Below are 17,802 nucleotides of genomic sequence, written 5' to 3'. Positions count from 1 at the left end.
CATGATGCCATAACAAATTACCAAAACAATTCCCTCTGACCAAAATAGCCTAGAATATAATGACTATACAATCATATTTTGATTCCATCAGAAGTATCCAAAACAATTCGCCCTTTGATTAATCACGAGTTAAAATAATTTATACAAAGTAAAGAATTTCAATCACAAAAGTTTCTTTATACACAACAATATGAAATAATTTCTTTATAAGACATATTCGATGCTTTAATAATTGCAATTATGTCAATCATCTTAATTTCGTAATTATAGAAATAATCTAATTTAACACATTATTAGACATCAAATTTGGATATTAGAACCCCCCATCCCCTTTTTAAGATTCTCTCACACGGCCATGCATACTGATACTAACTGGATTTAATTGCACAACGCCTCATCAACACACATCAGCTAAATATAGTAAAATCGCAGGGCATGACTGTTTCATTATTTTCAGTCATCTTTCAATCATCTCAAAAATTTTGGGCATTCACTAAAATTGCTTGTATGGTTTCTTTTTTCATCCGAGAATAAGAGATTATTGTATTAAAGTGGCCCAGTAAAGAATTCGAAAGGAGCCTTGACCCTTGAATGCCCGTAAACTTTACTTCGCATAAGCCCCCAAAATAAGCCAAGACAGTTGCATCCAGTGATCTAGAAAATGGAATAAGCATCAAAATAATGACGAGGATTCACAACGCCTAGAACCCTTGATATTCGATCAGTACAAAAAACTCAGCAATAATCCTTCTTTGCAGCTCCTATAGTTTAAAATCCACGCACATTACAAACCTCTTGTGTGAATTAAATTTCAACATCTTCACATGAAATACTATTGGCAACCATCACATATAACTAGATTGTCTTAGGCACCTTCATAAAGTCAAAGTTATGCTGAGAAAGTTAGGTGTATTGATTATTTGATAGCAATATTTATTATCACCAAGTCAACAGCTTAAAGCACACGAATGTCACCTCCTAAAGAAATAATTAAAAGCGAAACTCCTTGCCATTTATAATAAAATAAATATGACATCGTCATATTTGGCTATTGGAATATATATATATATATATATATATATATATATATATATATATATATATATATATATATTCGAAGAATATGCCTTCAAAGGTTTAGTGGATGCTAAAACCAAAAAAAAAGTATCCAAGAACGGTGGACTTTCAACTACCAAAGAGTAAACATGCGTCGTACATCTTTTTCAAAATTCAACACAGTAACCAAAAGAAGTATTAAACTAACAAAATTAATTTTGACCAAATGATAAAATAGTAAGTAACCCTCAACTCTATCGAAGCCCACTCTATCACACTTAATGGAAGAAAAAAAAAACGGATTCATATTGCAGTGAAGGCTTTCTTTGCAGAACCACTGCTAGAACCCGCAGGAATCACCTTCAGAACATTAAACCTTATAGTCTTGGACAAGGGTCTGATACAAGCAAATGATATAAAATGTTAACAACCAATAAAAACAAAAAAAAGAGTCACAAGTTTTAGTGGATATTCCCATAAATATATTTACCTGCATTTCCCAATGATAACATGATCCCCTTCTTTGACACAGAAACAGGGTGAAATATGGGCTGGTATGTTCGAATGTCTCTTTTCATATCTGTTAAGTATGCAGACATTCAAAAATTACTACTTAAATGGAACTGTATAGAAATATAATTGCAATTCACTATAATGTTCTCTAGTTTCCTCTGATATTTCTTGACAAAATGGAGACAGTCCCTACGGACAATAATTGTCCGTGTCATTTTAGCACTGTAACATGTTCTAGATAATATACGACCTCTTATTGAAACAGCACCAGTGAATGGGCACTTCTTGTCGATGTAGGTCCCTACATAAAAACCAAGAAAACCTAGTTCACACAAGCCAGTGGAGAAAGACCCAAAAACATATAACAAACAAATACGTGTATTGACAATCTAGTTGAGAAAGACTGCAGCAATATAAAATAATATGCACCAATCAAAAAATATTTGCACGAATCAGTGGAAACTGAGAGACCAAAATAAAAATTATAGATAAAAATAAAATAATAAATAAATAAATAAAACCAAGATGATTTCACAACTTCTAGTTCATGTATCAGAATCAAGAAAAAATGAAAACTAATCATAATAATGACATCTTGATTATTCTTAAGATTCTTAATTTTGCTTTTACTATCATATGTTAATGATGAAGGAAAAAGAAAAAGATTAATCAATGCATATAGATAATATAAAAAATAAAAATAGTAGGGCAATGATCATTCAACTGCCTCTCAGCACCGAGTATCATACCTTCTTGAAATTAGTTCCAAAGCTTTGAATCTTTCAGGTAAGATTGGATATGCAAAACAGAGTCTATAAAGAATACTATCTTTCTCTGTAAAGAAATAATTAAAAGCGAAAATCGAGTCTGTAAAGAATACCATCTTTCTCTGTAAAGAAATAATTAAAAGTGAAAACCGAGTCTGTATTATTTTTATGATAGTAACCCCGCAGATGATTTTCCTGCATCTGAAATGATTGTTTGTTGGCCACAGCTGATACAGGGTAAGCATGGGGTTATCTTTGCAGTTGATGATTTCTTGCTAAGTTCCCTGCTGGTAGTGAATTTAATTAATTGCCTTGGCACTAATTGACCAGATAGTAGAAGTTCGTTCTGTTGGAAAACCTATGATGGATGGAGTTCCTACCTTCCTTGAAAATGCTCAAAAGGTGTCTTAGAACACAAGATATATTATAAACGCAAGAGATAAAACTCTTGCAAGTTGATTTTGTTGGCAAACCTATGATGAAGAGAGTTCCTATCTTCTTTGAAAATGCTCAAAAGGTGTCTTAGAACACAAGATATATTGTAAAAGCTTTAGACAAGACTGTTGCATCATTACTTATGCTATTAGAATTTGGTACTCAAAAAGAACTTCCATACGTGGCATGCTACTTTTACCAGTAACTTTCTTACTAAACAGGGCTCTTCAGCTACAGAGACCTACAAAACGTGTGTTCAAAGAATTCAAAACATCCTACAAAAAGTCTTTTTATTGTATCAATTTGGATGATTCATCATATAGGTATTTTTGAATCACAACAGCTACTTCCCTGACTTCACAGACACTATATATTCTGGTAAACAATAAGAAAGAAATGTGATTCTACATTCAATTAATTCATATGGATTGATAGTTGAATATCTACAGCATAGTGTGAGCCTGGTAAGTGATTGATGCACGTATTGGGCATGAGAAGTCTGTTCTAGTCTATACTAAATTATAAAGGGCTCTTGTTTACAGCTTTAATTGTGTTTTTATCATGATGGAGTCAATTTTCAGTCTTAAATATGAAGACTTAAAATGTATTTCAACCTCAAATGTATTTATGGGAAACAACTAAAAGGCAGTGTTAGAATTTTCTCCAGAGTCCAATACACATGGATCAAGTAAGTTACATTTAAATTGGCAAGCACAAAGACATTTCAAATGGCACCAGGATCCCTGCTTTCCAGACGGTGATAATTTTCAGTCTTATGGGTGGAATCATGGTAATTTCCTTGCATGCAGGTGGCATGCAGCTTCAGTCTTCTCGGGAGAAACACCAAGATGGTCGATGCCCACATAGGAAACTAAAATGTCTCCAAGTAATGGGTAGCACTAAGATAGTCACAAGATGTTCGTTGCCACAATCAAGCATTCTTGTCCCATCGAGTTCCCAATATATGTTGTTAGTAGAGCAGATATGATCTCAACCATTATGAGTTCATTCAACCATACCCCCATACTAACAAACAATATTTTGGGAATTCATAACAACTACACCATTTCTATACCTGGTGTGTCTTCTTACTCGTGCAACCTTGCTACAAGGAAGCATTTTGGCATTCAAATGGATAATTTAATAGAAACAACAATTAAATGCACAATAATATATACAAACAAAATATATCGCAATAATCAAATCTGCCCAGAATTTAATCACCATACCTTGAATAGCTTCTTTGGGGGCCTTGAAGCCAAGAACCACATTCTTCCAAAACCTGTTGCCACCTTTTCTGGGACGTTTCCCCTTCCCAGACTTCTTAGAACTGCAACAATATAAATTAAGGATCAAAAGAGAAGTAAATCAAAAGATTCTAAACATGAAATAAAATCAAATAATATTGCAATATGATTACCTGAGAAAGACTTTTGGTTGCTTTAGAAAAGTTCTCTCAGTCTATGAAAACAATACAAGGAATTTGTATCATAGATGTCCCATTAGTTGATAACAATTACAATACTAACAACAACATTTTCACTGTTCACCCACAAATACAAGCTTCAGAGTGGCATAGAATATTGGAAAAAGGCATTTGGCTTCTTGTAAAAGGGCTTGTTATGGTTAACTGCTTTTTTATAAATAAACCCATCTACCAATATTTGAGCATAGCGATAGAAAAATAGAATGGATGATCAGAGAGCCTATCCCAATATTACATATATACCCATACCCTGCATTGAGATTAATAGCTTTAACATGAGCTTGCAACTCCAAACACGCAAAAGAACCATGACAAAATCAAGAACCCTATTTGATAAAAGTACTAAAGTCTAAAGTCAAATCCCCATTGTTTAAAAAAATTAAAAGTCTTGGGCAAATCCCGAGCTGGTCGTTCGTAAGACAACTGGAGAAAAAAAGACCAGCTCAAGGCACCAACACATTGGAATATCTTGTTTTTATTATTAACAAGATCCTAATAAAGTTGGCATAATGGGAACTTTGTCTACTGATTTATGTTATTTCCAAAAGTTTCCAAATAAGGACCAAACAGTCTAACACTAATCCTACAAGCCAAACTAACAAGGGACCAAAAATAGCTTTTGGCCATTCTACACCCCAGATTACTCAGGGTCTAAGCAGTAAACACTTATCAAATCTGGGCCATTAATCAATGCGTTGAACCATTCCACACAAAAACAAACATCATACAAAACTTTGCCAACGAAACAAATCCCTACATTAGCCCTATTTCAAGTGAATCTCAGCAGAGAGTGAATGCCCCAACGACTAAAGCCCTAGATCCTTGCCTTATTTCATATAGCCAGAACGAGGGACTATGCAGAATGTTGTCCACAAACAACGCAACCTTCTCACTTTCTAAATAGGGAAGACAGCAGTTCAATGCGAAATAACTAGTAATTGCAATGTATGTCACCTTGATCAGCGCTAGAGTCATACAAAACAAAACCGCTGCAAATAGCTTAAGCCCGAATCCCACGTTTTTCATAGGAAGAGAGACAGGATGAAAAGGAAGGGTTTCCCTGATAAAAACTGGATATTGTGGGCCAAACAAATGTAGATAGTCCCTACAGACAATAATTGTCTGTGTCATTTTAGCACTGTAACATGTTCCAGCTAATATACGACCTCTTATTGAAACAGTACCAGTGAATGGGCACTTCTTGTCGATGTAGGTCGCTACATAAAAACCAAGAAAACCTAGTTCACACAATCCAGTGGAGAAAGACCCAAAAACATATAACAGACAAATACGTGTATTGACAATCTAGTTGAGAAAGATTGCAGCAATATAAAATAATATGCACCAATCAGAAAATATTTGCACGAATTAGTGGAAACCGAAAGACCAAAATAAAAATTATAGATAAAAATAAAATAATAAATAAATAAATAAAACCAAGATGATTGCACAATTTCTAGTTCATGTATCAAAATCAAGAAAAAACGAAAACTAATCATAAGAATGACATCTTGATTATTCTTAAGATTCTTACTTTTGATTTTATTATCATATGTTAACGATGAAGGAAAAAGAAAAAAATTAATCAGTGCATATAGATAATATAAAAAATAAAAACAGTAGGGCAATGATCATTCAACTACCTCTCAGGACCGAGTATCATAGCTTCTTGAAATTAGTTCCAAAGCTTTGAATCTTTCAGGTAAGATCGGATATGCAAAACAGAGTCTGTAAAGAATACCATCTTTCTCTGTAAAGAAATAATTAAAAGCGAAAATCGAGTTTGTAAAGAATACCATCTTTCTCTGTAAAGAAATAATTAAAAGTGAAAACCGAGTCCGTATTATTTTTATGACAGTAACCCCGCAGATGATTTTCCTGCATCTGGAATGATCGTTTGTTGGCCACAGCTGATACAGGGCAAGCATGGGGTTATCTTTGCAGTTAATGAGTTCTTGCTAAGTTCCCTGGTGGTAGTGAATTTAATTAATTGCCTTGGCACTGATTGACCAGATAGTAGAAGTTGGTTCTATTGGCAAACTTATGATGGAGGGAGTTCCTACTTTCTTTAAAATGCTCAAAAGGTGTCTTAGAACACAAGATGTATTGTAAACGCAAGAGATAAAATTGTTGCAAGTTGGTTTTGTTGGCAACCTATGATGAAGAGAGTTCCTATCTTCTTTGAAAATGCTCAAAAGGTGTCTTAGAACACAAGATATATTGTAAAAGCTTTAGACAGGACTGTTTCATCATTACTTATGCTATTAGAATTTGGTACTCAAAAAGCACTTCCATACCTGGCATGCTACTTTTACCACTAACGTTCTTACTAAACAGGGGCTCTTCAGCTACAGAGACCTACAGAACGTGTGTTCAAAGAATTCAAAACATCCTACAAAAAGGCTTTTTATTGTATTAATTTGGATGATTCATCATATAGCTATTTTTGAATCACAGCAACTACTTCCCTGACTTCACAGACACTATATATTCTGCTAAACAATAAGATAGAAATGTGATTCTGCATTCAATTAATTCATATGGATTGATAGTTGAAGATCTACAGCATAGTGTGAGCCTAGTAAATGATTGATGCACGTATTGGGCATGAGAAGTCTGTTCCAGTCTATACTAAATTATAAAGGGCTCTTGTTTACAAGTTTAATTGTGTTTTTATCATGATGGAGTCAATTTTTAGTCTTAAATATGAAGACTTAAAATGTATTTCAACCTCAAATGTATTTATGGGAAACAACTAAAAGGCAGTGTTAGAATTTTCTCCAGAGTCCAATACACATGGATCAAGTAAGTTACATTTAAATTGGCAAGCACAAAGACATTTCAAATGGCACCAGGATCCCTGCTTTCCAAACGGTGATAATTTTCAGTCTTATGGGTGGAATCATGGTAATTTCCTTGCATGCAGTTGGCATGCAGCGTCAGCCTTCTCGGGAGAAACACCAAGATGGTCGATGCCCACATAGGAAACTAAAATGTCTCCAAGTAATGGGTAGCACTAAGATAGTCACAAGATGTTCGTTGCCACAATCAAGCATTCTTGTCCCATCGAGTTCCCAATATATGTTGTTAGTAGAGTAGATATGATCTCAACCATTATGAGTTCATTCAACCATACCCCCATACTAACAAACAATATTTTGGGAATTCATAACAACTACACCATTTCTATACCTGTTGTGTCTTCTTACTCATGCAACCTTGCTACAAGGAAGCATTTTGGCATTCAAATGGATAATTTAATAGAAACAACAATTAAATGCACAATAATATATACAAACAAAATATATCGCAATAATCAAATCTGCCCAGAATTTAATCACCATACCTTGAATAGCTTCTTTCGGGGTCTTGAAGCCAAGACCCACATTCTTCCAAAACCTGTTGCCACCTTTTCCAGGACGTTTCCCCTTCCCAGACTTCTTAGAACTGCAACAATATAAATTAAGGATCAAAAAAGAAGTAAATCAAAAGATTCTAAACATGAAATAAAATCAAATAATACTGCAATATGATTACCTGAGAAAGACTTTTGGTTGCTTTAGAAAAGTTCTCTCAATCTATGAAAACAATACAAGGAATTTGTATCAGAGATGTCCCATTAGTTGATAACAATCACAATACTAACAACAATGTTTTCACTGTTCACCCACAAATACAAGCCTCAGAGTGGCATAGAATATTGGAAAAAGGCATTTGGCTTCTATTAAAAGGGCTTGTTATGGTTAACTGCTTTTTTATAAATAAACCCATCTACCAATATTTGAGCATAGCGATAGAATAATAGAATGGATGATCGGAGAGCCTATCCCAATATTACATATATACCCAAGATTAATAGCTTTAGCATGAGCTTGCAACTCCAAACACGCTAAAGAACCATGTCAAAATCAAGAACCCCGTTTGATAAAAGTACTAAAGTCTAAACTCAAATCCCCATTGTTTAAAAAAATTAAAAGTCTTGGGCAAATCCTGAGCTGGCCGTTCGTAAGACAACTGGAGAAAAAAAGACCAGCTCAAGGCACCAACACATTGGAATATCTTGTTTTTATTATTAACAAGATCCTAATAAAGTTGGCATAATGGAAACTTTGTCTACTAATTTATGTTATTTCCAAAAGTTTCCAAATAAGGACCAAAGAGTCTAACGCGAATCCTACAAGCCAAACTAACAAGGGACCAAAAATAACATTTGGCCATTCTACACCCCAGATTACTGAGGGTCTAACTAGTAAACACTTATCAAATCTAGGCCATTAATCAATGCGTTGAACCATTCCACACAAAAACAAACACCATACAAAACTTTTCAATGAAACAAATCCCTACATTAGCCCTATTTCAAGTGAATCTCAACGGGGAGTGAATGCCCAAATGACTAAAGCCTTGGATCCTTGCCTTATTGCATATAGCCAGAACGAGGGACTATGCATAATGTTGTCCACAAACAACGCAACCTTCTCACTTTCTAAATAGGGAAACAGCAGTGCAATGCAAAATAACTGGTAATTGCAATGTATTTCACCTTGATCAGCGCTAGAGTAATACAAAACAAAACCGCTGCAAATAGCTTAAGCCCCAATCCCACGTTTTTCATAGGAAGAGAGACAGGATGAAAAAGAAGGATTTCCTTAATAAAAACTGGATATTTTGGGCCAAACAAATGTAAGAAAAAGAACAGCTACCATAAAACGACATGAATTTGAAAGAGCTCAATAAACCAAAATCTTCTCCACTCCAGAAACTCGCTTGTTCTTCCGCGGAAACCCTAAAAAATCCAAAATACATAAACAAACCATAAAAAGCCTTGAAGGAATAGAGCTGGAATACCTGTTCTGCCATGGCTGCAGGAATTCAAGACTTCTAACTTCGCATTTCAAGGCCTCGCCCGCTCCCACTCCTACCTAAGAAGTTACAACATTTTCGATGGAAAGATGTCGATTTCATTTTTCTCGCTAGCTTTATGAAGGAGGATTTCTTTTGCTTCATCATCGTGATGGTCTTTTTTTGCGCATGAAGTGGAGATTTAGAGCTCGAGTTGAGGCAGAGCCCTTGTTGGCAGTGCGAGCCAAGCACATGTCAGTTGTGAAACGAATGGCTCGCTGGCGGTGCGTCCGTCCCGCTTCCTCATTAATCGTTCAGTTTTGGAACAGTGTTGGATCAACGATCACACTTCATTCAATCGTCTAGCACCACAAATCCACGGTCAACAATAAAACACGGCAGCCGCTAGGGCAATTCATTTCAAAGGAAACGCCTTATGGCATAAAAATAATTAACTAAAATTTAAATAAAGAGTAATTACAATATTACAATCAACTAAAAATATAAAATCAAAATTTAAATAAAGAGTAATTACACTATACAATCGAGCACTAAAACATAAGAGTAGAAAAGTGAAATAAATTTATGCAAACGATAAATAAAAATTAGAAAAAATAAAAAGACTTAAAAGCTTCTGGTTAAGCTGCTCCAATGTCGGGGGATCTGTCGTGATTGTAAAAGTACAAATAAGTATTGTTGTTACACATGTAAATCTTTTTAATAAAAGCAATGTTGGTTAAAATTATCCCGACGCCATTCACTTCTTTGTTTACCGGTCACGGACAACGTTAAGCATTCAAGGAAGATTTTACAAAATTTCAGTTCAAACTGAAATTTACATCAAGAAGGTTAGCGTGGAAAAATTCTTCATGTGTTTTTGGCACCTTCCTCAATACCAGGCGGGAAGAAGCTCTCAATTATTTTAAAGTACACAACCAATGCTCGATAGACTATTCATTCTCACGAACCCCAAACGAAGCTCTCTTACAAAATTCTGAAAAACATTTTGGGCACTATTCACTTCTTTCTCTACCACTCACGCACAACGTTAAGCAATCACGGAAGAGTTTTAAAATTTCAGTTCAAACTGGAATTTACATAAAGAAGGTTAGCGTGGATAATTTGGAAAAATTCTTCATGGTTTTTGGAACATTCCTCAATACCTGGTGTGAATACCAGGCGGATTCACACCACCGTTTTACCTGTAGATGTTACTTACATGCAGGTTTTAAAATTGACGCCCTTATGAACGTTTTTCCATTTTTTACCCGTGACACACTGGTTATTTCAAAATAAACCCGTAACCTTTGACTGGTTAATAATTTTTAAAAGTGTCATAATAATTTTACAAGTGTCATAAAGAGGGGTGTATTAAAATGGCAAGTTTCAAATTTTCAAACTTATATATATATATATATATAAAACGCCTGAATCTGCATACAGATTTTGTTGTAACTGACCCCATTCATTATCATAAAGAAATCTTTTCAGTTATTTAGTCTTTTTGTTTTTCGATTTTTATATATATCTTTGACAATTATTTTTTTTGGATGAAACTATTTAAAAATTTAATTCTTTTACATGATGATATTGAATGTAATTTTTGAACATTTACATAGTTCATGCACATTATGTTTTTTGTTTGAAATTTATTTCGCAGATATTGAATTTTAATTGGATTGGTATTGAAATTATTTAAAAGGAAAACATGTGTATTTCAATTTTTATAAGTTAAATTTTATTGTCTAATTTAATTGCAACAATATCTACATTCATTATTTTCATACAAGAACAATTATAAATATAGTTTGCAAAAGACCATAAAAATTAGATAAAAATAAATATATTAAATCATGTAAAAGGCATTTTAAAAATAAAACCTTTATAAAAAAATTCTCTGACGAGTAAGGGTACCCATCAAATTTAACCCCTGCTTATATGAAAAGAAACTTTAAGCGCTCCACCATTCGTACCAGAGACTAAGTGACAGTGCGTTGCCAGCATGTCATGTCATCTCAGGTGTTGGTCATCTACAATTAATTACAACTCACCTCCTCCCATCAGCCCAAACATTCTCTATTTCCCTTTATAAATAGTCATCATAATCCACATAAATATCACTGCATTTCTCATACTCTGCTACTTTGCTCTCGCAGTTTTAAATAGTTTTGAAAAACCTCTGCAATTTTTGCTCTCCTCCTCCACATTTCAACCACCATGCCATTCCTCTGTTTTCCTTTTCCTTTTCCTTTTTCCATCTTGTTTTTTCCTATTCATTTGCCGCTGGTCCTTCTCTACGCACTCACTTTATGACGATGGAAAATCACTGCTGGAATTTAAGAACCATATCACCTCTGATCCCCATGCTTCAATGGCCGACTGGAGCCCCGCAGTCCCCTTCTGTAACTGGACTGTCGTCACCTACAGCCACCGTCACTTGCACAAAGTCATCTCCCTCAACCTCACTTCTAGGGATCTGCACGGCCCCATATCTCCTTCCCTCGCCAATTTGACGTTTCTGCATATGCTTGATCTCAGTGGGAATCTGCTCCACGGCTATATCCCACCTCAACTCGGATCCCTCTTTCGTTTAAAGACCCTCTAGCTAGCCGTTGCACCACAATCAATTGGATGGGAACATCCCAAATGAACTCAGCGATTGGACAAATTTGGCACCACAATCAATTGGAAGGGAACATCCCAAATGAACTCAGTGATTGGACAAATTTGGTTAGCTTGGCACTCTCCTTCAATAATCTTACTGGAAGTATCCCGCCAAAGTTGGGTTCCTTCACACATCTGCAACAACTTTTCCTAGGGTCGAACATCTTGACAGGGATCTTCCTTTGGAAACATGTCAGTATTTATTATTTTAGAAATTGCAAAAACAAATACCTTACTCACTAATTTTATTGTGAATTGTCAGGGACCATTATTGCTTCTTTTTCAAATATCTCTACTTTGACTCATTTAAAGATTAACATAAAATATATCACCGGTAGCATTCCCATTTCATTGTCAAATATCTTTAACTTGAGTACCCTATTTTTATGGGGAAATCAACTTAGTGGAACAATTCCAAATTCTATTGGAAATTGTTCAAAGCTAAGGGATCTCGCTCTAGCCTACAACAAGTTAAATGGGAGAGTGGCAATACAATTGGATAAGTTATCTCTCCTTGAAATATTATACTTGCAATGGAATCAACTTGACAATGGTAGCGATACAACCATACATTTCCTTATAGCACTTAGTAATTGTTCACACCTAAACATACTAAACTTGAGAGCCAATAAATTATCTAGTATCTTGCCCTTTGCTATTGGAAAACTTTCTATCAATTTGTTTTACTTGTCATTAGCAAGCAACATGATAGAAGGAAACATCCCTCCACATATAGCCAATTTTAGTAGCCTAACTTATCTAAATTTATCTAGAAATATTTTAAATGGTAGCATTCCATCTTTAAAAAATTAGAAAGGTTATGTTTAGGAAACAACAAATTAGAAGGGAACATACCTGATGATTTTGAACAATTACAACACCTTGGTCTCTTGGACATTAGTAGAAACATACTCTCTGGAAAGATTCCCAATTCCCTTGCATCCCTTAAACAACTAAGAGATCTCCTCCTTCATCACAACCAATTATCAGGAAGCATACCTTCCAACTTAGGAAGCTGTACAAATTTGGAATTGCTTGATTTGTCTCACAATATACTCACTGGAAGCATACCTCGAGAAATTGCTAAACTTCATAATCTACAATTCTATTTGAATTTGTCATGGAATTTATTAGAAGGCTCCTTGCCCTTTGAGATTGGTAAAATTACAATGGCTCAAACTATAGATGTTTATGTCAATCACTTGACTGGAGCCAGAAATACTACCACTATCTGCTCGGAGGACATTTTAAGATGTATACTGACCACTCTGCGCTAAAATACCTAGTGAATAAGCCTATGTTAGGGGGGCGCATTTGTAAGTGGTTACTATTATTTCAAGAATATGACTTTGAAGTTGTCGTAAAGCTGGGATGTCTAAACGCAAGCCTAGATCACCCGTCCCGAATTGAAAATGGCGAAGAGCCCACAAACTTAGAGGAAGGACTATCGAATGCACAACTATATGCAGTGCGCATCGCGGATGGCCATCTTGAGGATATAATCGACTTCTTAACCACAAGAACTGTGCCGTAGGGATATTCTGCTCAGCAAAAGAAAGAATTGGTGATACGCGCAGTAGAATTTATTATTATTGCAGGGTGTCTCTACAAAATGGGCAACGACGAAATATTACACAGATATGTACCTGAATTCGAGCGCAGACAGATCCTAGCTAAAGCACATGGGGGGGTGGCTAGAGGACATTTTGCGGGTCGCACTACAGCACAGAAAATTCTTCGCGCAAGACTATGGTGGAAAACTCTACATAAGGTCACGAAAGCGTACTATCGAGCGTGCGATGTATGTCAATGAACTGGGAAACCACTGCAAAGGGATGCAATGCCGCTCAAGCCACAGATGACGCTGCAACCATTCTAGAAGTGGGAAATCAACTTCGTGGGACCTATCACACCTCAAGGGAAGATAGGCACATGCTATATCATTACCGTGACAGAATACTTGACCTGATGGGCAGAAGCACAGCCGGTTAAGAATTGCACGGCTGCTACCACTGCGAAATTTGTGTTCGAAAACGTGTTGACACGGTTTGGATGTCCCAAAATTATAATGAGCAACCGGGGAACACACTTTCTGAATGAAACGATTAGCGCGCTCATTGAGGAATTCCAGATTTATCATAAACAAAGTATGGCATACCATCCACAAGCGAATGGGACCATCGAAGTGTTCAACAAAATTTTGGAGACTGCGTTGACCAAGGTCTGTAATGCACAACGAAACGATTGGGACTTGTGCATCCCTACTGTGCTATGGGCATATCGAACCACGTGCAAGAAGTTGACGGGCTAGACACCTTTTCGGTTAGTCTATGGCAAGGAAGCTGTCATGCCCATGGAATACATTGTACCCAGTTTGTGGATTGCAACAATAACAGGCATGGCAGACCGCGGAGCTTTGGAGGAACGACTCGCGCAACTGGAGGAACTTGAGGAGGAACGGTTTTTGGCCGGATTCCATCAGCAAGTACAGAAACAGCGAGAGAAAGCGTGGCATGATTGCCATATCAAGGTGCACACTTTCAAGGAGAATGATCTAGTATTATTATATGACAACAAGTTTGAGAAATTCCCTGGAAAGCTCTGAATGCATTGGTTGGGACCCTATGTAGTCAAAGAAGTTACAGATGGTGGCGCGGTCCAGCTTGCCAAGCTCAATGGAGACCCCTTCCCAGGAAGAGTGAATGGCAGTCACCTGAAGCTCTACACGGGTGGGCCAACCACCTGACTAACCGACCGAAGGATAGTCTCACCGCTCCAGCCAGTTGAAAGAGAGTGCAGGATGATAAAGCAGTCTAGGGGAAAGCTGTGCAACCACCGGGGTGCACATAGATTTGGTCTGTCACAAGGGTCTCGGTTGCGCAGAAAGGTTTTCACTGTTGCGTTGACAAGCAGAGAGGTGACCATTGTTGTCACTATTCATGACAAGATGTTTGAGTTATGGCAAAAGGGAGCGGGCAGTGGGTAATTAAGAGATGGGGTACAAGCCAGATCTGGAACGATCTACCGCAGGCTTAACATGAGGGCACCAGAAAAGGCAGGAGCCAGCGAATTTGAATTTCGAAACACTTATAAATCACAGGGGGGCATCCACTGAATGAGTTGCGCTTCTGAGAACCATAAGTTGTTGTGCCTTCCCACCACTATGGATCTCTTCATTATCTATGCTCAAGGAGTAAGCCCGAGGGTTTTGATATGGCCGATGGAGATGCAGGGCTTTCTGAAGAATACGGTGTTGACAACTGCGGGCACCGTCTAGAGTTCAGCATCGGCAGTAGGCGATGTGCCAGAAATTTGTAGACATGAAGAATAACGGGTCCGGATGTTGCAGCCTCACCCATGGGCTGGTCGGTGAACCACAACAGATAAGGGAAAGGGTGCAAATATGAATACCAATGGTGGAATTGCAGTTAATAAGTCGTGTCTAATATACCTTGAGGATTGGGATCTCGTGGATAGTAGTAATGGTCTTGCAAAATTGCAACACAAGCTGCAGCAGACAGTGCAAAGAGAAGATACAAAATTAGAAATTGGTTGCATCGGTCCAAGGAGGTCCTGTATGCGGCCCCCCAGCTAAAGCTAAAGGGTGTTCTGTGTTAACCGAGAAAAGCATAATAAGCATTATTGATTGTGAGAATTGGTAGAAACAATGAAGCAGGAGTTGGAAGAAGCATTTTAGGAGACAAAGAAGGAGCAGCAGAACGAAAATCGTCACTCATAGGGAGGTGAACCGCAGAGCCAAGGCAACGCATCTCACAGCATCAACGAGTGACTCGGGACGAGTCACGATGATTGTGTTGGGGGATTTTTTGGGTAACAGAGGTCCCACGTAATAGTTTTGGGGTCGAGAGCCTATAACTTAGGATGAAAATATTGTAAAACTCTGAAATATGCAGAGTGCAAAATGTAATAGGTCGAGTCAAAGGGTTGTCCGCCCAAGAAATAATATAGAGTAATAGGAAGTAAGTCAGCCTACCCATGGTCCACAGACCATGGGAATGTATAAATAAAGTGAGGCTCTAAGGGTAGAAATTAGTTTTTAGGTTCTAAATGAATCTTAGTGCTATGGGTCTGTGAAGACAAGATATGTTGCATCTGTAAGTTTGACTCAAGGGTGTTGGTGGGTAGATAGAGGCTTTGCAGCTATGTGTGCAGAGGCCTGGTAGAGTCCGTAGCTATGTGCGCGGACCCCTGCAGCTGAGTGCGCAGGGAAGATCTGGTTGTATTGACAAAGAGTTGAATAAAGATAAGTTGGTTCTGAAATAATGCGTTGAATCTAAAATATTGTGGATCTGGTTAATTTATGGTTGATATTTCTACTGGATCTGTATGCTTATGCTTATGTTATGAGTTTATGCAAATTTGTACCTCTTTTGAATGTGTGCATTGGTTATCTCTATTAAATGTTTGCTTAAAGACCGTAACAAGTAGATCTAATCTATAACAACTCATTAAGTAGTAAGTATTAAGGAAGTGCCCTGTTCTGGATCTACGTAGAAGTAAAGTGGTGCGAGGCCACAGAACGACATGCGAACCCTCCAGACCACATCAAGACATCCCAAGGGTGCGGAAACCTGGTTCCAGCACCCCCCCCTCCCCCCAGGTTTCCGCACCCCCCCCCCCTCCCCCCACTACCTTGAGTGAGACCTCAGTCCGCGCTCTGCGGGCTGTTGCTAAAAGGGCCGGTAGTTACGGGATTTGTTTAGCTAAATAACTCTTCCAAACCTGGGTCAGGCCCATATAAGCCAACATGGATAAGTATACATCTAGTAGATTGGAACAGTTACTAAGAGCAGTAAGAATAGGACATCTCGTGGTGCTACCACTAATCAAGTGATTTCCACCAAAGGCTAGCCTCCAGAGATGTGTCAATTTACCCAACTCCAAGGGCATTATTCCACTGAGATGGTTGTGTGATAAGTCGATTAATTGAAACTTCATACAATTGAAGAGTGAAGAAGGAATGCTTCCAGTCAGCTGATTAGCACCCAGATAGAGTTCCTTCCTACACAACTCCAATGGAATGTGTCCCATGAGATGGTTGAACCATAGAGAGAGAACATTGAGCTTGCCTAGCATACCCAATTTGGAAGGAACACCTCCGTGAAGGTGGTTCTCACCCAAATCTAAGTGGACCACTCAACTGATTAGCACCCAAATAGAGTTCCTTGCTACACAAATCCAATGGAATGTGTCCCATGAGATGGTTGAACCACAGAGAGAGAACATTGAGCTTGCTTAGCATACCCAATTTGGAAGGAACACCTCCGTGAAGGTGGTTCTCACCCAAATCTAAGTACTGCAAAGAGGATATGTTTGCCAAGTAGTTTGAGATTGTTCCCATCAAATTTTTAACTCCCATAAGTTCAAGATAAGAATACTACATTTTTCCATAAGTTTGCTACAAACATGAGACAACACAATAGAACATGGGAGATTGAGGATGGGATGAGTGGTAAAGCATAGAAGAGTGAAGAGATTCATAAATTGGTGGTGCAATTTTTCGAGAATTTTTATAAAACCAATGATTTTTCTGAAATAGAGAATCAACTATCATTCATAGAACATTATTCACAAATTTTCTACGAGTAGGAAGAAAGGTTGGTTGGAGCCCCCTCTCACTCATAGGGACTTCACTAGGGGAGAAATACCATACCACGTGGGTTCATATTGGGGGATAAATAAGAAAACAATGGCATAATATATTGGGCAATATATATAAAGGGCAAAGGGTTTTTACATTGGCAAGTATAAAAAATGGAACTCAAAGTTAAAGAAAAAATATAAAGGGATATCAAAATTGTTAATGAAAAATTGGATACCTACAATATCTAGTGGAAGTAGGGGTTTTTTAAATTGTGAAGTTGTATTGGCTTCGTATAGGTAGGGGGTTAAATAATGTGATTTTTAGGGGTATTTTCCAATATGTAGTCAAATTAAGGGTATTGTTTAATATGCCATGAACGCACGTGATAGGCTAGAGGTTCATTGAGTGAAGCCCCCATGCTCTCACTATGGAGG

General features: G+C 37.2%; 1 protein-coding gene across 1 annotated transcript; it reads right to left on the bottom strand.

The window, feature by feature from the left end:
- Positions 1-1,294: 1,294 nt before the first annotated feature.
- Positions 1,295-9,117, bottom strand: LOC149173377 (small ribosomal subunit protein uS17z-like). The gene is made up of 6 exons (XM_089427921.1): positions 9,106-9,117; positions 7,795-7,835; positions 7,604-7,704; positions 1,733-1,870; positions 1,547-1,643; positions 1,295-1,453 (listed from the first exon to the last, which is right to left on the bottom strand). The coding sequence occupies exons 1-6, from the start codon at positions 9,115-9,117 to the stop codon at positions 1,360-1,362; spliced, it is 483 nt and encodes a 160-aa protein (XP_089284047.1). The 3' UTR covers positions 1,295-1,359.
- Between the last annotated feature and the right edge of the window lie 8,685 nt (positions 9,118-17,802).

Source organism: Pinus tabuliformis, chromosome 4_2 (assembly GCF_031772625.1).
Source record: "Pinus tabuliformis cultivar Carrire ecotype Pingquan chromosome 4_2, CPIR1, whole genome shotgun sequence".
NCBI classification, from domain to species: Eukaryota; Viridiplantae; Streptophyta; class Pinopsida; order Pinales; family Pinaceae; genus Pinus; species Pinus tabuliformis.
Note: the sequence above shows the minus strand (reverse complement) of the source record. Positions and strands in the feature narration are given on the sequence as shown.

Coding starts and splice junctions, on each gene's coding strand:
- LOC149173377 (XM_089427921.1), bottom strand. Junction 1,644..1,732: donor TCTCCATTTTGTCAAGAAAT/ATCAGAGGAAAC, acceptor ATGTCTGCATAC/TTAACAGATATGAAAAGAGA. Junction 1,454..1,546: donor GTTATCATTGGGAAATGCAG/GTAAATATATTT, acceptor TGCTTGTATCAG/ACCCTTGTCCAAGACTATAA.